This window comes from Schistocerca piceifrons, chromosome 1 (assembly GCF_021461385.2).
Source record: "Schistocerca piceifrons isolate TAMUIC-IGC-003096 chromosome 1, iqSchPice1.1, whole genome shotgun sequence".
Lineage (NCBI taxonomy): Eukaryota > Metazoa > Arthropoda > Insecta > Orthoptera > Acrididae > Schistocerca > Schistocerca piceifrons.
The window spans coordinates 608,672,362-608,693,566 of NC_060138.1; the positions used below are offsets into that span (position 1 = coordinate 608,672,362).

The 21,205-nt window shown below is 37.4% G+C and overlaps 2 protein-coding genes across 3 annotated transcripts; both read left to right on the top strand.

Annotated features, from left to right (window-relative positions):
- The first annotated feature begins 298 nt into the window (after positions 1-298).
- LOC124803939 (N-acylneuraminate-9-phosphatase) lies at positions 299-17,760 on the top strand. 2 transcript variants are annotated; one of them, XM_047264713.1, is made up of 3 exons: positions 299-482; positions 14,835-15,009; positions 15,206-17,760. In XM_047264713.1, the coding sequence occupies exons 1-3, from the start codon at positions 318-320 to the stop codon at positions 15,730-15,732; spliced, it is 867 nt and encodes a 288-aa protein (XP_047120669.1). In that variant the 5' UTR covers positions 299-317; the 3' UTR covers positions 15,733-17,760. The 2 variants fall into 2 exon arrangements, with proteins under 2 accessions (XP_047120669.1, XP_047120670.1); XM_047264714.1 differs by lacking the exon at positions 299-482 and adding an exon at positions 3,267-3,449.
- Positions 668-3,149, top strand: LOC124803923 (neurochondrin homolog). Its single transcript, XM_047264712.1, has one exon. It carries the CDS (start codon positions 907-909, stop codon positions 3,136-3,138), a length of 2,232 nt encoding a protein of 743 aa, XP_047120668.1. The 5' UTR covers positions 668-906; the 3' UTR covers positions 3,139-3,149.
- Positions 17,761-21,205: the final 3,445 nt, after the last annotated feature.

The following is a 21,205-nucleotide window of genomic DNA, read 5'->3' on the forward strand; positions in this document are numbered from 1 at the left end:
ATAAGTACAATTTTTACCATCTAGTGTTTTGAAGACAATGAGCAACAACTTCTGCTCATAGTACTTGTTTCTGGTACACATAGGAAGTAGAAATTAATTGCTGACGTATTATTTTCCAAATAAAATTAAGTCTGAACTAGACTGCAATACGCATTTTACACCTCTATTGTAGATAACCTATACAGCCTTCTACAACGTCAATGATATTTATCGTGGATTAACCGATCAGTTCCTATCTTCGGCGTTGTGGGCTTTGGTTTCAGTTCAAAGGCCTTTAAAAGTGAATTGTAGAAAACGGCTACTCACTACAGTGATTTATGCTGCTCCGCGTATTATACTCCTGTGGAAGAAATATTATACACAGTATGCGAACAAATATCAAAGATGTTTCGATAAGAACCCGAAAGGTTTCTGCGATATTATTTGATCTTGACAATACATTAATAACCACCAGGAAAAGTGATCAGCTGACGTGTGAAAAGGTACAGTATGTTTAAACGAAAACAAAGACGCCTCTATATACCGGTTGTTCAAGGTTAATTTTCAAGCGACTCTACAGAAGCCTATCGATGTTGCCCGATAATCGATAGATAGTGGCGGAACTCGCGTTTGAGTGCTAGAAATAACTCGACCACGGAAGCCGATGGAGACGCTATGGAAACTCTAGACATGTGTTCCAAATATAGACTTCGGGGCGACGGTCAATGTGTTTTCGAAAATAGACAGACTGATAGGCAGCTTCTGCTAGTCGCTTAGCGGCCCGTGACACGAAAATCATGTGCTGCTGATTTCGTTTGTTTACGCAGTTGTTTCGAAGTGAAAGTTTACGCAGTGCAGACGGCGAATTTGTGTTTATGTTCTTCACGTAGTTTCCATTCATAAAAGTGTGTGAATACTTCCTCCATCATGTCGGGAGGGGTTCCAGAATCTGTAAAGAAGTGTGTAGCCATTCTCAAGGCGTCCCAGAGCGATACTGAAAAGTTTGCTGCCCTTTTTATGGTGACGAAACTTGTTAAAGCTAAAGATTGCAATACCGCTAGCAAAAGACTTCTGTTTGAAGCAATTGGTTTCCCGTTCTTGAAGAGACTGTTGCTAAGCCCGGACGTTCCTGCTGATTGTCCACCAACTGTTTACAAGTCAGTGGCATTGTCAGTCTTGTCAAGTTTCTGTTCAGATCCTGAACTCGCAACTCATCCAGAGATGCTTGCTAATATACCCGTGTTCTTGGATATCGTGCAACAAGCAGATGATGACGATCTTGATGATAATCTGATGGTTGTAAATGAGGCATACACATGCCTTCAGCATATAGCTGCACATGAACCTGGTCAGAAAGCTTTGCTAGATGCTGGTGCTATTTCCAAAATGTCTGAGATATATTCGCAGCAAAGTTTTCAGACTGATGAAGCCCTTAGTATATTAGTGACTCTTGTTAGCTGTGTCGGGCCTTCTGCATGGGACAATAATCCAAAACCATTCCATGCAATAGTGACTAAAATAGCGCTGGATTTTGAGACTGATCATAGTGAGCGGAAGTTTGAACTCTGTGGGGTGCTTCAGGCCTTACTGGCTAATTGCAGGAAGGAAATAATTGCTGCAACAGCCACTGAGGAAATATGGCCTGGAACTATTCAAAAAGGATTGACAGATATTTTGTCTAGCAAAATAGGTAAATCACAGAGAGACCCTGCTCTTAAACTTGCTTCAGTCATGGTAGAAATATTGGGTGTTGAGTGGACACTGACAGATGAAGATAAGCCACGTCAGTTCTTTATGCTCTTGGTTCAACTTTGCTCAATTGAGGTTAGAATGCAACTTGAGGACCAGAAATTTCAGGCTATTATGGCCAATGCAGATCTTGTTTCAGCTTGCTTCACTGTGTTAGAATTATCTATTTCATTTGTAGCTTCAGACACACTTGAACTGGAACAGAAAGAAAAGCAGCAACTGTATACAGCACTGAAAGGTGCATTTGCAGCTGTGATGAATGTTCTTTTGCAAGTGTCAAAAGACTTTCCTAAAAATAAGGACACTTTAGATATAAAAGCAAAAATGTTTATTTGTGCCATGGTGAGAGTTTTGTCTGCTTGGCTTGCACAAGAAACCTCAGCCATGAGGAATGCGGTTTACACTTTATTGCCTTTTATGTTAACAATAGCTAATGAAACATTTTATGCATACAGATCAAGATATCTGACTGAGAAGGCCCAAGCCTCTCAGTCAGGAGTGACTGATATGGCAGCAGCTCAGAAAGATCCAATTAGTCAAGCAAATGTATTGCGTTTCATGCTTCCAGCCTTGTGTCATTTGGCTGTAGAAGAAAAAGCCCGAAAAATTTTGTTGGATGTGAAAGAAGATGAAGTATTGTATGAATCTTTTGCATTTCATTGGTCAATTGTACACTATAAAAAGCCACCTGTCCCTAAATCGGAGAGGGGCAAAGCAAAAGGTCCAGAACCAGAGTTAGATCCAAAAACACTGGAGGAGATGAAGGATTCCAGAGCAGCCATGATTAGTATTTGTAATATTTTTATGAATATAACTGTATTAGAACCAAAACTTGTCGAAGAAAGCACTTTGTTTGCCACATTACTGAAATTTATTTTTAATAATTTACCAGAACTGAAAAACATACCAGAAAATCTGGTCCTTCATGGCAACATGGCAGTTCTTGGTCTTTTACTTTTGAAACAACAGGCTAAGAAAGTGAAGAAAAATGATTTCACCATCTGTCGGTATATACAAGCTACAATTCGTTTCTTATGGGATGCATTTAATGTAGATGAATCAAATGATGCCACCTCACTTGTTGTTACTATGGCATATAAGAAGTATTGGATAGAACTCATGGAACTGTGGTTTTTAGGAATGCAGACTATGAGTGCCGTGTTGGCCCTTGTCCCTTGGATATCTGAATTTGCAATTGAAAGTGGATGGGCTCAAGGTATTATTGACACACTGAATAAAGTTAAAACAGGTTCTCTACCAGCAAATACCAAAGCAGCATATGAAGATTTCCTTTGTCGCCTTGTTGATGCAAACAACAGTGTTGCAAAAGTCCTTAAGAAACATGATGCTCTGTCAGTATGCAGAACCCACAGATTTATGGAACTTGGAAAACGTCTTTTTGGGGATTAGTTGTCAGTTACTTGTAACTTTGTGTAACTAAATTGTGTTGTGTCTTTTCTATAAAGCATTTTATTTTCTTTGTTACTGTAGGCATTAATAATGGGAAATTACAAATTCTGTAAAAATAGTATATATTTTTGTATTACTTTTCAATTGTGAGAGTTCTGTGATAACATGTGGAGATCAAAAAAGTGTCATTGATTGTACTTGCTTATAAATTCCAACACAACCACAATGCTTAATTTCACAAGAAAAACTTCAGTCTGGCTACTTTTGGACGATTCCTGGAGTACTACGATCTATGCCACTATTGGATAGAGGTATTTTATGATCAGACTGTATACTATATGGCATGGGGTGTAATTACATTATCTAGTGTGGTGAATTCTGTAGGAATTTTTTGGGTAACACAAGTGTGCTGTGATAATATGAGAAACACTTTCCATTGACTGTTAGCATGAGAAATGATAGTGTAACCACTCACATTATTGGGAAAAAAAGCCTGTAGTCAATCCCTAGTATCCAAATTAACAGTCTTAATCTAATGCATTGAGTAAAATAGGTAAACACAGAGAATGCATTGAGTAGAATAGGTAAACATAGAGAAATGAGCTGTATGATATGGTAACATGAAACATTTTGGTGTTTACTGTTTAAAGTGGTTACTCGTATAGTGAAGGACAGACATGATGTAATGAAGAATCAGCAAAGAATAGAACAAGCATTACAGGTGATTGAGCAGTGAAGTTTCAGACTGTGTGTGAACACCAAGACCAGTGAAATTAAAAATGTAATTGAATTGTGTGAAAGTGACTATATTCAGAGGGGAAAAAAGGGGAGTGGCTTGTAAGAGGGAAACATTTCTCACCTTCATTTGCTTTTGTTTAATATCATATTAACAATAAAAAAGTATTTCTAGATCAAGTCCAAATCTAAAAATAATGTGAATAGGCATGTAAAGTCCAAAATACAAATAATCTGAGGTATGGGTTGGGGGTACAACAATGGAGGAGAAGAACGCGTACTTTTCAGTTGTCAAATGTAGATACAGTGACTCTTGACTTTCCATTACATTTGGTAAGTCCATTAAGAAAGAAATAGAAGTGTAGTGACAGGCCAGAGACTATCTCAGCAGGCCCCTTGCATATCAGTTCTTATGAACTGAGATATTTGCAGCTAACAGTAAGGGGTATTTGCAGGTACTGGTCTTTTGTAATTGCTGCCATTACGAATTGCATACAGCCACAGTTTCAGATACAGAATTTCACGTCACTGACTTTGTTCATCCCACCATCAAGCACTGGTGCAGAGTCAACACCATTATCAGTGTAGCTGTTGTACAAAGATTTCATACCTAGTACACACAGTTTTCCATTGTGCTAATTATTTTCTCCAAAATTAGTTCGAGGAAGGAAAGGGACTACCTGCACTATGTCTTAAATATTGTTGGGGAAACTTATGCCTTAGAATTTGGCCTGTAAATTATTGCTTGATCATTTTAAGGTTTTTTCCTTTACATAAATGACTGACATTTAGACAGACATGTTTTTACTTGCCAGCAATGACTAATGCCATTTTACCAAAAGTAGTCGGGGAAATTAGAGCCTTCATTCTTTACTTTCTTAATATTGATGGATATGAAATACAGTAAAGGAGATAAAATACATCATTGTCAAAAACGAGATCAGATCATTCATAAAGAAGATTAAGAAGTGTAAATTATATAGGCAAGAGAAATTTACACAAAGATGAGTTAACAAACAACACATGAAAAGTTAGTGTTAAGAAATCTGGGAAAGAGAAAGAAGAATCGAGGAGGTAAAGGATACTAGAGCAGCAGCATAGAACATTGTTAGATGACTAGATTTAAGGTAGCATGCAAAGAAGCATGGCACAATATAAACAGAAAAATGACTGAGAGCAGAAGTAATTAATACAGACTGCTTTGGAGACTGATTGTGACTTTGGTGTTGAAAAAAAACCCACTTTAAGGCCTTGACTAATTGATATAATTATTTTTGTATAGTCTGTTGTGTTTTAGAGACTGCATGTATACTCAATTCAGTTTTGTACTAATTCTGTGAAGTAATTGACTAATTATTCAGCCAAAATTATGATTGTTGTAGTCCTTTAGGATTCATGTATGTACACTCAGCTCTGCAGTATTATATTTGTACAGTAACTTTTTCTAGCTTTCATCTGTACAGCTACCATCATTAGCTTATGCTCACACAAAAACCATGTATATGGACTTTTATATGGGCAGTATATTTCATGATGTACTAACAATATTACTATGCCAAGCATTAAGCATTTAGATTAAATGAATACAGTCACAAGATGTATACACTAGTATATATTTCTATGTAGCAAAAAATCTTTGTAGGACTAAGTGATCTCTGGCACTGATTTCATCTCACTGTATTTGAATATTATGAAGGTCTGGGGGTACACATGAGAGTGCTTACAGATACTTCACACTCACTGCCCATACAACACAATACTTTTTCACCACAATTGAAACTTTTCACATTCAGGTCCTTCACTCTGTGCACATACAGTAGTTGTTTAAACTATACTTCTGTTCAGAAAAGTAAAACTGCTGCATTCTCAACTCTTTTGCTTTTTTTTCTTGTCTTCTCCATATAATCTCTTCTTTTTGCATCCAGCTCCCTTTTCAGACCCATGAATGCATTTTTTTTTACTAACTGGAAAGCTGACATCTATCCAGTGTGCCATCAACCTACTTCGTAAAATCTGTAGCATCTTTTAGTGTTATATTTGGTGTGACAGTTCATGATGTTAGTGCGAGACATTACTGAAATATTTGCCAATGGACACTACCACCAGTACTGACTAAGGGTTCCAACTGTCATTTAATTGTGTGGAACAATTTCGCAAATAATGTTTGAATTTTTTTCACTAGGCTCAGAGAAATGTTTGAGCATTCACATGTTTCACAGATCATAATACAATCTCTCTTGAGGCCATTTTAAAATTGCAGTACATTTACTTAGTGAAAAACATTACAACATAGACCATTAACATGGTTGTCTTAAGATACTTTTTTTGGTTCTAAAGACAGGATAATTCTGTGCTTTCTCAGCTTTGACAGTTATTTAACGTTTGTAGGTGAAAGTTAATGATGTATTTCAGATGGAATAATGAATTTCAAGCAGAGCAATATTGACTTTATTTATTCACTACTAATTAAAATTATTTATTGAGGCAAGTTAAGATGATGCAGTTGATAGAGAATGCATTTATTCCCAAAATAAAAACAACATACACAGGACAATGACTTCTCTTAATTTGGAGCCGCTGTGGAACCGTATATACAGAAGACTACTTATGATTATGCTCTCATCTTCTGGTAGACCTTTTAACACATCAATTAAAAACGGTTCAGATCCTACATAACTGACAATATCCAATGATACATGCAGATGTTTAATAACAAAATGTATGTAACAAAGTTATACTGGATTTTTAGGAGGCTGAGCCGTTAGCATGGTATAATGTGAAGCAATAAGCTAGATGCAAAGCATATGGGAAAGTACCTACATTCAGAAATTATAAAGTTTGTAATTTAGCAACTAAAGATTTTCTTGAGGGGATTGACTGATATAGTTTTGTCTCTAGAACAGATGAAGTTGATGAAAGCAAAGCAGTGTGAGTTACACTCTCCATCTTCTCTCATAAGACTGTGCTGCATAAAAAAAGAGTCCATTAAGGATGCACTCAAATAGTAGAATTGAATTTTCTCATTTTGAGAGTAATGAAAATGTGATCTGTTTTAGTTGCTAAAAACCATTCAACAGGCTAGATGGCATAAAATGCAGGCGTTTCTTTATTTAAGACAATTAGTTTTGATGGACTTTGCTTATCTTCAGGTCTTAAAAATATGTTTGTTGTGAAAACATGTCCATTTCACACTGAACTTCACACCAAGTTGTCACGTGGATAAAAATCAGCACATTCTAAAAGGTTTGTCATAATGCAACGAGCATCTGTGATGTATATATGAACACATTTTCCACAATAAAAAGATTTTTAAGACCTGAAGATGACAGCAAAGTCTGTCGAAACCTGGTATCTTAAATAAAGAAATATTTTATGTGATCTAGGCTGTTGATAGGGATTGTGGATAGGTGGTGCTAAGTGGGAATGTGGATTGGCCATGAGAAGTGCCGAGATGTCTGCACAATTGCGATCGTGCTGTGTCTCAGGTGGTGAACATGGTAGTCGTCGGATGTTGCCTGAGTAACAAATCTACTAGGAAGATTTCAATGTTTCTAAAGCTGTTCATGTTGACTGTCTGTGATGGGATTATGTAGTTGTGAAGTGGAGCGGACTTCATGCACTGACAGACTGGGACTGTCTAGAGCATTGCAGAGGATGATCATAAAAAAAGTCACATGATATCATCGGAAGGAATCACTAGTGAGGTACAGAGTGCTACCAGCAGAACAGCTAGCAGAATGACCGTGCGTAAGGACTTTAAAAGAATGAGGCACAATGGTTAAGCAGCTTCTCACAAGCCACACATTTTGTAGCCAATACTGACGCCTGAGGCGGTGAAAAGAGCAGCGTCACTGGACAATGAATAACTGGAAACAAGTAATTTAAAGTGATTAATCATGCTACACTATGTGGCAATCTGATGGAAGTGTTAGGGTTTGGCGAGTGCACGGAGGTTGCCTGCCATCAGGTTTAGTTTGGTGTTATGGTAAGGGCACCATTTCTTCTTCTTCCTCCTCCTCCTCCAGACCCCCAACCTGAATCCAATGGAACATCTTTGGGAGGAATTAGAAAGTCGACTTCACTCCAGACCCCAGCATCAAAGCCAAGACCTTCTTTGGTCTTGGCTCTTGAAGAAGAATGTACTGTCAGTTGCTCCAAAGACATTCAGATGTCTTGTTGAAAGTGTCCACAGCAGAGTTCAACCTGGCACAAAGGCAAAGGGGGCACACATCCATATTAATGTATACTAATAGGTGTTCAAATACTTTTGGTCAGATATCTACATCTTGCACTAACAATATTTTTAATAAAAGAAGAGTGTATTCTTAAGTTGCTGAAACAACTGAATCAGGAATGGGCCTGGAAGTCATCTGTCAACTATTGAAAGCACTGCACACATCTACCCCGTGCCCCTCCTCACATGTATGCAAGTTTGTATACCAGCAATTCAACACTGAATTGCTTCACAAGCTAGATTCATACCAAGTTTAAGTCTAATTCGTGACTCCTGCTGTTGACTTTGTGTGTGTCAGCTCTGATCTCTTGTCTTTCCTTTGGTAGCTCATGAGTGGAAAGTCCTCATGCCACAATTGTTGTTTGTACTTATTTTTTACTTTCATTCTGTTAGACTTCCTCATATCTTGTTGCATTGTATGATATCACTAAGAGAAGTACACGGACCAATTTATCTTATCCAGTCATATTGCATTTGGAAGTATGAAGGTAAATCACATTAAACTAGAGAGGGAAAAAAAAGTTGAATGTTTCATTACCCTTTCCAGAAATATTCAATTCTATGATTGGTGTTTCAGATTACTGAATAATTAGTGTACTGTAGAGGAAAGAGTTCTGACTTTTTCACAAAATATTTAGTTTCACAAAAAATACTCTGCTTTGTTTAGTTTCAGTGGTATGAGACTTCTTGATAGCAGGAAAACCTTTACACTCCCCTCCTATATCTGAATCCCACTATATTTTTATCTAATGGATCATTGAGAGCCATGCACAGGCAGTTATCAAGAAACAAGATGGGAGAATGTTCATTTGCCATCTGCATAAATGGAGCTTTCCACTAAAGTACTTTGTACAAAAAAATGTAAGTTGTTCAGATGCAATGATACATGTATCAGTTATTACAGACCATTCAGGTATTGCTTTCAACGGAAAACATAAGTTTACTAAAGAATGGAAAAACTGCATCAAATACACTTCTGCAACAAAGTTATGATACTCTGGTAAAATCTGTCCCATTTCCAAACTGATCCGGTCTTTCAGTGTTTGACACTTGTCATTATTTGGCTAAATTCCAGTGTCTGAGGACACAAAGCTCCTTATTAATAAAGCAATGAATACTAAAAAGACCTCTAGTTTAACTTCTAACTTTATTGTTTAAATGAGTCCCAAAATTATTCTAAAGTTGACAATCTGTAACATGTTGTTTGTGATAATGAGCACCTGCAGTAATGCAACTGAAAAGTGCTACATCTAAAAGCAGCTTTGTTACCCAAGTGTTATCTTGACATCACGTACAGCTTCTCAAAACTGAGGAACAGAGGTCTGCATCTGACATTTATGCTCGCTCATATTGCTCGGTGAATGCAGTTCTACTTAAGTCTGGCAGATGTCAATACAACTGCTTTGGACATGGCGAGCAAGTGCACTCAACTTCCTTGGTGCTCGTTTGAGCAGGCTCAGATGGTCAAAAAGTCTACTATCCTAACCTCAGCGGCCACTCAGTTCCCCGCTGTAGGATCATAGCGCATATATGTGAGATGAAGGGGAGTGTGAAAGCAACTCCTTTTCCTGTGAAGAAAAAAAAAATCTGAGGAATTTATTAACAACTACATCTAGAAAACATTACTTGCTTTGTAGGAGTAAACTGCCAGCATTTGAATATGCTTTCACTTGTTGACGATCGAGGTACTAATGTATGCAAGGCATTGCAATACTTTCAGCATGCATAATGCTTTACAAATGTGTTGAACACAGTCCTGAAACACATTTTTGATGATGATTATTTGATAAATGAGTTTGCTGTAATTAATTCCAGAACTTATGCTGTCAAAGATACTGTCCACTTTTTGAAGAAAACTGGTCATGTGAATTTGATGCAGACAAGCTTGAAGCAAGAAATGGACACTAGGTAGGCTTTCACAGAATGCTACAGTCTGCAGTTAGGCAGTATGATTAAATCATGGAAATGCCTCGGGAGAGAAGCGTCTGTCTTAACAACTTACTAGTTACGACAACAACACTCAAAAAGAACTCATCACATTCTTAGAGCCATTCAAAGATGCAACAGAAGTGCTGGAAGGCAAGAAGTTTCTAACAGTTCAGTCTGTTTTGTTACGGGTACACGAATTGAAAAGTCATTGTAAAACAGGGCCCAAAGATACAGAGGTACATTTAAATTACTGTGGACCCATTTTCTTGTTTAACAGATTCTGCGTGTCCTGCAAATGAAAACTGCAAAGTGCCAATTTCAGCGGCACAAGTATCTAGACAGTACAGCACAACTATCACATTATCGTCTATTAACTGTGGATACTACGATTGTCGAATGAGTGCTGTCTCTGTTTCGTAGGGGAGAAAGCTGAAATTCAAAAGTTGCACAGAATTGAAATGTGTCTGTGATTGACCTTCTGATTATTGAAAATGGTCTGTTTCTGATCGGGCTGGAACACTTAATACTGTGCATCAAATATGAGATGGGATTCAGTTCCTGATAAGCTACAACAAAATTATGACATGGCAGTAATATCTCACTGTTTTTATAATGGCCACTGAGAGAATGTCAATCATGCTCAGCAGTCAAAAAAATGCTCTGTTTTCAGAGTGACTAGATTGTGGACCATGTCATACACAATCTACCGATGAAATTGACTTGTATTTAACCTGAATGGATAGTGGTGACAATGACGATCCACCTGAGAGGTGGAAGTATAACAGCAGTCTCTTTCCTAATTTAGCAAGAAGAATGTTTTGTGTTCCAATCTGAAATATGACTAGTGAAAGAAATTTCAGTGCAGCTTGGAACTTTATCTCGGATGGACGAAGTAGACTTGAAACGAAATGAGTTGATTTGCTGTAATTACACTAACAGGGAATAATTTGGAGGCAATTTTGTCCTTGTTACAATTCTAATTCCTCAGATGATCAAGTTCACACATGTACATTTGAATCAACTAAGCAGGTGGTGTTATAAAAAACAGGAATGCTCTATCAGTACAAAAATTGGTAGTTAAGTTTTCTAATGAAACTTCAAATGATTCCAAATTTCTGTCATTGCATGAAACAAGCTATAATCAGATGGCATACTGTAGGACTCTACAGTGTAGTGTAATGCTGTGAAGCAGTTGGTATACGTTTATTCTTTCTCCTGTCTATCAATAAGTGTAGTGCTGTGAAGCAGTTTGTATACGTTTATTCTTTCTCCTGTCTATCAATCCATAATGCAGTATTGTGGAGCTTATATACATATATTCTCTTTTGCCAAAAGTATGTAAACCTTCTGAAAGTGCACAACTTTATTTTGAAAAGTTTAAGGATATCTTTTACACCAATTCCTGTTGAATTCTTCATTTTATTAATTCACACATACAGGGCTATTACAAATGATTGAAGCGATTTCATAAATTCACTGTAGCTCCATTCATTGACATATGGTCACGACACACTACAGATACGTAGAAAAATTCATAAAGTTTTGTTCAGCTGAAGCCGCACTTCAGGTTTCTGCCGCCAGAGCGCTCGAGAGCGCAGTGAAACAAAATGGCGACAGGAGCCGAGAAAGCGTATGTCGTGCTTGAAATGCGCTCACATCAGTCAGTGATAACAGTGCAACGATACTTCTGGACGAAGTTCAACAAAGATCCACCAACTGCTAACTCCATTCAGCGATGGTATGCACAGTTTAAAGCTTCTGGATGCCTCTGTAAGGGGAAATCAACGGGTCGGCCTGCAGTGAGCGAAGAAACGGTTGAACGCGTGCGGGCAAGTTTCACGCGTAGCCCGCGGAAGTCGACGAATAAAGCAAGCAGTGAGCCAAACGTACCACAGCCAACGGTTTGGAAAATCTTACGGAAAAGGCTAAAGCAGAAGCCTTACCGTTTACAATTGCTACAAGCCTTGACACCCGATGACAAAGTCAAACGCTTTGAATTTTCGGCGCGGTTGCAACAGCTCATGGAAGAGGATGCGTTCAGTGCGAAACTTGTTTTCAGTGATGAAGCAACATTTTTTCTTAATGGTGAAGTGAACAGACACAATGTGCGAATCTGGGCCGTAGAGAATCCTCACGCATTCGTGCAGCAAATTCGCAATTCACCAAAAGTTAACGTGTTTTGTGCAATCTCACAGTTTAAAGTTTACGGCCCCTTTTTCTTCTGCGAAAAAAACGTTACAGGACACGTGTATCTGGACATGCTGGAAAATTGGCTCATGCCACAACTGGAGACCGATAGCGCCGACTTCATCTTTCAACAGGATGGTGCTCCAACGCATTTCCATCATGATGTTCGGCATTTCTTAAACAGGAGATTGGAAAACCGATGGATCGGTCGTGATGGAGATCGTGATCAGCAATTCATGTCATGGCCTCCACGCTCTCCTGACTTAACCCCATGCAATTTCTTTCTGTGGCGTTATGTGAAAGATTCAGTGTTTAAACCTCCTCTACCAAGAAACGTGCCAGAACTGCGAGCTCGCATCAATGATGCTTTCGAACTCATTGATGGGGACATGCTGCGCCGAGTGTGGGAGGAACTTGATTATCGGCTTGATGTCTGCCGAATCACTAAAGGGGCACATATCGAACATTTGTGAATGCCTAAAAAAACTTTTTGAGTTTTTGTATGTGTGTGCAAAGCATTGTGAAAATATCTCAAATAATAAAGTTATTGTAGAGCTGTGAAATCACTTCAATAATTTGTAATAACCCTGTATATGAATCACAAGCATAATCTTAATTTGATGTCTGTAGTGTCCAACGTGAAAAAACTTACAATGGCAATGCTGAAATTGGAGATTAAGTAAGTGCAAAGAATTGGTGGATATGTCAGCTGTCACAATAATGACTGTGGGAGGGAGAAGGGGGAGAGAGAGAGAGAGAGAGAGAGAGAGAGAGAGAGAGAGAGAGAGGGAGAGAGAGAGAGGGGGGGAGAGAGAGAGAGAGAGAGTATACACTGAGGCATTCTTGCAAAAGGTTTCTTTAACAAAAGTATTTAGATAGCTAAGTAGGACAGTGTTTCTTCATAGACATAAATGTGACAGCGTGCCTCTACACAATTTTGTCTTCCGAGAGTGGGTTCCAGTAATAACTGTGTATGTAATATCTGTTTGCCATTCAGTTTTAGCTTGAAAAGTTTTTGCAGTATTGACTAAGCAGATCAGCACCTTCCTGAAAATTTTCTCTATTCTAACATGATACTACATACTTTAATATTACTCAGTTTTCTTTACATGTAGTATTCAGATCTGCCGAGGTCTTCCGAACACATGCAATAAAATAGCAAATAATTCAAATTTAGGAACAAATTAACAGTTTTGTTTAACATTCACAAGCTATGGATTTAAAAACAAACAAAAAAAAAAAACCTAAATGTCATACTAGTTAGAGGAGCTTTCCTTTCCATGCTGAAAGCAATCCAGTTGTCTCCAAGGCAATTGAATTTCAGGTTCTGGGATAAATCTGTAGGATGAAGTTTAAAGTCTCCAGGCAACACACAAAGTACATATATTTTAAGGTACACAGTCATGTCTTGTACCTGCCAATTTTTTGGCTAAAGCTGCATCCTGACGATAACATTGTGATAAATCAAAGAGAAGGCTGTATAATACTCAGCTCAAGCAATGAGAGCGAAGTGGTTAGTACAGCACTTGAATGCAAATACCTCACTGGCACACTGTCAAGTTTTAGAAAATGACTCTGAGCGCTATAGGACTTAACTTCCGAGGTCATCAGTCCCCTAGAACTTAGAACTACTTAAACCTAACTAACCTAAGGACAACACACACATCCATTCCCGAGGCAGGATTCGAACCTGCGACCGTAACGGTCGCGCGGTTCCAGACTGTAGTGCCTAGAACCGCTCGGCCATACCGGCCGGTGTCAAGTTTTAGAGAAAGCAGTAGTGTTATAAGAAAAAATGGTAGAGATATTAAAAATTGATTAGCGAATTACACAGAGGGGGTAAAAACAAGAACAGACTGCAACACAGTATTATTAAGATCTGAATTAAAAACATATGATAGATAATAAGGCTCATGCAGTGTTATCTGGCTGCAAGATGATTCATATTTATTTTCAATTAGCTGAATAATTATTAAGACGCTCACAACCTTCTTGCCATAAAAACACAAACAGAGTCTGTTGCTCTAGTTTAAAAAGTATATCTTCTCTTTTCTGAGAATATGAAACAATCTTCCATGTGGGGTCAGCTCTTCGCTGAAAATTTCCTCTATTCTAACATGATACTACATACTTCAATGTTACTCAGTTTTCTTTACATGTAACATTCAGATCTGCTGAGGTTCTGAATACAACAATAAATAGCAAATACAGTAATTCAGATTTAGGAATAAATTAACAGTTTTGTTTAAGAGTTACAGACTATGGACTTAAAAACAAACAAAATAATCTAATGTTTTACTTAGTTAGTGGGGTGTTCTTTTCCATTCTGAAAGCAATCCAGTTGTGTCCAAGGCAACTGAAACTGCTAATTATTGAGAAACTGCTTATTATAGTTGTGAACTAGGAAGTAATAAACAAATGCCTTGTTTTGATGACCATCAAGCTCAAACCTTGAGTGAAAGGGCAAAAATGGGAAAACGAAGTCAGGAAATGTTGGTTCGCCATTCATAATACAGTCAATCTCAATTAATGGTCTATATTTAAATTTTTACCTACTTTGACTCAGAATAACATACAAGCTAAATAAACCTCAAACACTGTAAATTAACAGGTTTCAGAATACTTACAAGAAGAATATGATGTACCAAAATCAAAAGCTGAAGCATACACACGTATATTTCTGAAGAATTTCCAATCTTGTCCAGAAAATAGTGACATGAGTCTTGACCAATGGCGACTCTTTCTATGGACCCAAGCACTTGGCTCTACATATACACACATATCAGGTTGGTTGTTACTAACTGTCCTATTCTGTCAAGAATTTTCACAGCAAACAAAGAAACTATGGCATCTGTAAATCCTTAATAATGATAATTAATATGAACATTATTATTACTAATAATGTATTTTCAATTATAATATGTAACTTTAACTGATATATTAATTGAACACATTTTAATTATCCATTGCAATTGTTTTCAGACAATGTATACAGGATGTGGCTTCAATTAAGAATGACATATCTACTTCCTGGTGCTGAGATCTGGGCTTTGCTGCATAAACTTCAGTCTCAGTATCATTTAGGTTTGATTACAAATGGAACATCTCGTGCTCAGTGGGAGAAGATACAGGGATTAGGTCTTCAAAACTGCTTTGACTGTATATTGGTATCTGGAGATCTGCCTTGGGAAAAACCTCAAAAAGCAATATTTTTAGAGGCATGCAAACAGCTTCAGACAGAACCAGAACACTGTCTCATGGTTGGTGACAAACTTGAAACTGACATCTGTGGTGCAATGTTGGCTGATATTGGAACAACTGTATGGGTTCCACTTACAGGACAACAAGAACTGGATCCACGACCAGACTTCATACTGAATTCCATACTTGAGCTGCCTGAAGCTTTGCATATGCTTTCTGGATCAAAGGCATTTTCCTACTCACACAGATCAGTCCCTTCTCCTGACATAAAATCAGAAAGTAGTAATGTATGCAACAGCTTGAGCTAGCATAATGTACAAGTTTGAAATTCCTGCCTCAGTGTTGTGTGTAAAACCAAATGTTTTTATTAGGACTCTTGAGTAAATAATGAATTTAGGATTAAGCAAAAATAATGTAATTCAAGTGAATACTTTTACAGGAAAACTAGTACAACAAGAAAGACAACTGTACACTCCAAACTGTGAAACTTGTCCTACTGCCAAAGGCTAATGCCAAATCCATTAACTCCCTTGGTAACTTCGTTAGAATATTAGGCCCTGCAGAATTCTTACATTTGAAGCATACCTACTAAATCCCATTACTCGTATGAAAATCTCACAAATGAAGATGATAGCTGTACTGTGGGTGTGTTTCACACTGGACTTTACAATCAGTTTTCACAGCAGCCAGCAACATGCAGTGATTGTTGTACATTGCAAATATTTGATATATGTCCTGTTACGAAACATTTTGCTATTAAAAGCAATTTATAAAGTACAGTACCTGTACAATGGGATTTTCACTGGATAATGCACATGTGTTAAGCACAGACTTATGGTTTGTGAGCTTTAGCATGCTGTATGATTATGTGCAATACAACCTACCTACTTAGTGTAGATTAAATAACTTCAACAATCTGCACTGATGAAAGTTAGGTTCACATCCAACTGATTTACCACCGCAAGTAAGAAAATGTCAATTATCTTGACTACTCATACACGTCTCAGACTGTAGATCAGTGCTCAAGCCCTGATAACATGGAATACAACAGAATAAATACGAAGTGGTTCTCTGAGCTTTGTCTTCTGTTAAATCTCAAATTTGTTAGCTGACCTTGTGACCTTTGTTGACTCCAAGTTTACCTCCATGCCAACAGTGATGCCTGCAGGAAAGTGTAAAAGTTATTTCTCACTCATTTTTCACAAGTCTTTAGTATACTGCTGTCAATACTCTTATTATTTCCTTCTGTATTTAGTGGAACACACTGTATAGGGAATACAAATTTTAGCTTCCACAAAAATATTTTTTTATATTCAAAATTTTTGTAGTCCTGTTAGCAAGTAATTAAACCTACAGTAGAATGTAGTTTGGGTGAGACACTGTGACTCTGCCCTGTTAAACGAGCTGATGTTCTCAAAGCATTATAGTCTCTCTGTGTGCTGGAATTGTCATACGCTAGATGTTACAAAACATACTCTGACCAATCCTCACACTTAATCATTTGGGAAACAGTTCAGTTGGTACATGCTGCCTCATAAGGGCCTTCTATTTGGTCATAGGAAACAGGGTTGGAAGGTAGTGTGAAGAGTAAGGAAAGTGTTCATTTGTGAATGTCAACCACAAAACTGAAAAAAACTTTGAACAAGTTAATGTGAGACAGAAAACTGTGGCAACTGTTAAGTACCTATTATTCAAAACAAATGTGGCCTTGTTATTAGAAGAAGTGTACGTTTCTATAGACATAATTTATGTACGAATGGTTAACAAAATAACTTGATTCTTAGCAAACATTCATCAGTTCAAATTTATGTCCTGCTTCTGAAGAGCATTATAAAATCTGGATTTATTTCCACGGAGTTGACACTGTTTCATGCACTGAAGTTGTACCTGAGCCACACTTTCAATAGCAGGCAGGGAGCTGATAACCTCAGTACTTAGGGTCATAAATTCACAGAAACGCAACTTTGGATAGCAGCATCAATCATACTTTAAAATACTGCTTGTCACTAAAATTGTGTGTACATAGAGAAAATGCTTCATTTTTTTAGAGAAGCTTTTTTGGGCTTCAGATAATTGCCTTTATAAGACAGCATGTCAACTTATTTGTTAAAAAGCAACAATTTTGTGTGTTTTTTAATTATTTCATCTTTTGAGGAAGGAAAAAAAAAAAATCACGGACCATTTGTAATTTCCTACTAGAAGACTGCATGTGCCTTTATTTATACAAAATGTTTGTAACAGAGTAATACGTTTGTTACTAAATTTGTATAAATATATTTATATATATTAACTCTTTTAAATGTTTTACTTTTTAATAAATGAGATACCAAATTTAATATGTTTATTTGGATGACATTTTCCCTTACATGGTATACTACTTTACAAGAAAAATGCAAACCATTGATTTCCACACAAATTTGTTTACAGTGCAGATGGAATGTTCACAGAGAAGAATGTTGCCACATTTCAAATATCGTATTCTATTTGTGAGATAATCTTTAATTCATATAATCATGTATTTAAATGAATAATATGGAATATCAAAATTAATTACTTTACTACATCTAACAGCACACAGCAAATTGTCTACTTGCTGGAGGAGAACAAGTGCCAACCAACAGTAATATGTTAAAAGTGTTTTCTGTAAACAGTGCTGCAAGACTTTAATGTGTTTAAATAATGGCACCACAAAACTACCAAATAACATTGTAATGAATATTTTTCACAGGCAAATAGTTTCAGTCAAATGACTATATCTTCAAAACACAGATTAACATTACATCCAGCTTAAGGGAGTTTGCTGAGCATGAAAAACACAATTTTTTTTTTTTTTTATTTGCAATGACTGTCACCTGCATTTGTGTCTTTTATCTGATACATTTTCCAGCAGTCACCAAGACAAAAACAGAAAGTCTTATTACAGTGTTAAGCACAATGTCTGGCCAACACTGTACCAAATTTAATTTACAAGGAAACTGCTTTGAAACTGTTGTCATGTTATTCTGCAACTGAAAGATGGTTGCTTGACTGAAAATAGTTGCCTACAAATAAATATTCATTACAACTGCCTCTGGTGGTTTCAAGACATCGTTCTTTAGTAATTTAATATCTTGTTTCAAAATAATTATTGAGGGATAGGACACCCTCATATTAGAAATGAGGGCAAGAGGAATCATAAAAAAGGAGTGTTTTTGCTGAATTTTCACATTCTTCATAGTGGAGAAATAGTTCAACCCCCCCCCTCCCTCTCTCTCTCTTTTTCCTTTGTCTCTCTGCTCTGAAGAGTAACTTAGGCAAAAGTTGAAACCACTGCAGAAAACACTTACCTTTCATAAATCTGTCCACTACTCATCTCCTTGCGTGTAGAATGAATGGTAGCTTTTTTTTCTAAACCATTAGTTTCATATATTTCAAAGTTACCAATTATTATAGTCCTACGATAGTCATCTTCTGTATTCAAGAGATTATTTCTGCTTATTGCCAGTCAGGAATGCAAATTATTCATCCAAGTTTTATTAAAATAAATGTCCACAAAGGAATAGTGCCATAAAAATTACTGGTTTCCACTGAAGCCCATTTAATATCTTTCCTCAAACATTCAGATGAAATGCATATTTAGATAGTGATAGCATACATAGTTCTGTAGAGACAAATGTATTTACTGAATTGTTATGACCTTGAAGCTGCAACACATCAAAATTATCTATTTATGTATTAGGGAAACTGGATAAAACTAGGCCCAGATTGGTCAGTATTCACTATGCAAGATGTCCTGGACTTTCTACATGTGTAAGCTATACCAAATCAGTACCTACTGCATGTTGATGAATTTTACGTATCACATAAAGTTTCTGTGGCTTCTGTATGGTTACAGGTTAATGTTCTCTATTGTAAGAAAACTTAAAAAGGGTACAAACAATGAATGATCAATGCAACAACTTGTACAACATGAACTGTAAGCAATGAATCAACATAGAACGTCATAACAGTGCTGCACTGAATACAGGTAATGAGCGCATCAGCAAAACAGGAAAGAAAATGACTTAACAGGGTCTGATAAAGAACACAGGGCCGGAAGAGTGGGTCTCCCAATCACACAAATGTCTGTTCTTGTAATGTGTTCAAGAGCTTCCATACTAAAAGTGTTTGACATTAAGACGTTAACGACTATGGATTCACCGTGTAATGCAACTGCAGTACAGGGTAATGGTGGTGTATAAACCATTTGGTGTGTCAAGCACCTGAAATTGTTGCACCTTTTCCAAAAATGCAATGGCATCTTTCAAGGTTATAACACGGCTCTCTACAATGCACATTCTGTACAGAAATTGTAGAAAGAACAGTGTATAGGCTTTCACCACCTTGAGTCATTCTTTAACTTCATGAGATGCCAACATTACTGGGAAATAATTGAGCAACACGGAATAGCATGTTGGTCATGTAATACAAAGTGTACAACTTTGCTCATGCCGTTTGCCGACAGGTGGCGACAACGGTAAGTAGGGGTCGAAAGAAACAGATCGCAGACATCAGACAGTTAGCTTGGACCTCGGTCAACATAACCTCATTCAAGCATTAGTTGATTTGTGCCTGTATCATAAAGTTGTTCTTGATTGAAAATGTCAGTTTATGAGCCTAATTCTCATCATTTGCAGGAGGTGTTACTGTTTTGTTTCAATATGAAGAAAAGAGTGGCTGAGGTCACATCGAATGCTCTCAAGTACATATGCTAAGGATGCTATTAGTGACAGAATGTGTCATGAGTGGTTTCAACACTTCAAGAATGGTGATTTTAACATCGTTGACTGGCAAAGTGGTGGAAGACAGAATGTTTTCGAAGATGCAGAATCGGAGACATTGCAGAGTGAAGACTCACGTCAAACTCAAGAAGAATTGGCACAATTAGTGAGAGTGACACAGCAAGTCATTTCAAAATGTCTCAAGGCTATGGGCACGATTCAGAAAGAACGAACTTGGGTACCGTGTGAGTTGAAACCAAGAGACGTTGAACGGCGTTTGTGTGTTTGTGAACAGTTGCTTCAGAGGCAATAGTCACATTGTGACTGGGGACGAAAAATGGGCTCATTACGATAAACCTAAATGCAAAAAATCATGGTGATATCCTGGCCATGCTTTCACGTCTACGACCAAACCGAATATTCATGGCTCCAAGACCCTGCTCTGTATTTGATGGGACCAGCTCAACATCATGTACTATGAGGTGTTAAAACCACGTCAAACAATCACAGGTGCTTGTTAACAAACACAATCAAGGCGTTTGAGCAGAGCATTAAAAGACAAACTAATAAGGTACCTCCTATCCTACTGGTGAACCCTGATACAGCAATACATACACCTGCCCTGGCAAAATTATGAACACTTCAGGATGAGTGGCAGTCCTTGATCAGGTCAAGTGTACATGGCCTGAAGGTGAATAATCCTTACCAACAGATGTGAGTAATTAATTGTTACACATGACACAGGTGAGCCAGCACGATTTACCTTAGCTCTTGGGACAGGGCTCAATCGTCTTGCTGGACTTGAGCTTGCACAAAGGACGGGACTGCTCATTGTTGGACGTTCCAATGTGAAACAGATGATAGAAATCTCTCAGGGAAATAACAACTCTGCTGTGCATTCAGTACATATGCTAGGTGCTCTTTAAAGATATATAGTACATATGCCAGGTGCCCATTAAAGATGTATAGGAGTTTTTGACAGCAGCTACTGAACACACTGGATGCAGTTCTGATCAATGCCTGGTGCAATCATTGGCAGCTG

Coding starts and splice junctions, on each gene's coding strand:
- LOC124803939 (XM_047264713.1), top strand. CDS start 318: ATGCTGCTCCGCGTATTATACTCCTGTGGAAGAAATATTATACACAGT. Junction 483..14,834: donor ATCAGCTGACGTGTGAAAAG/GTACAGTATGTT, acceptor GTAAATTAACAG/GTTTCAGAATACTTACAAGA. Junction 15,010..15,205: donor TACATATACACACATATCAG/GTTGGTTGTTAC, acceptor AATTGTTTTCAG/ACAATGTATACAGGATGTGG.
- LOC124803923 (XM_047264712.1), top strand. CDS start 907: ATGTCGGGAGGGGTTCCAGAATCTGTAAAGAAGTGTGTAGCCATTCTC.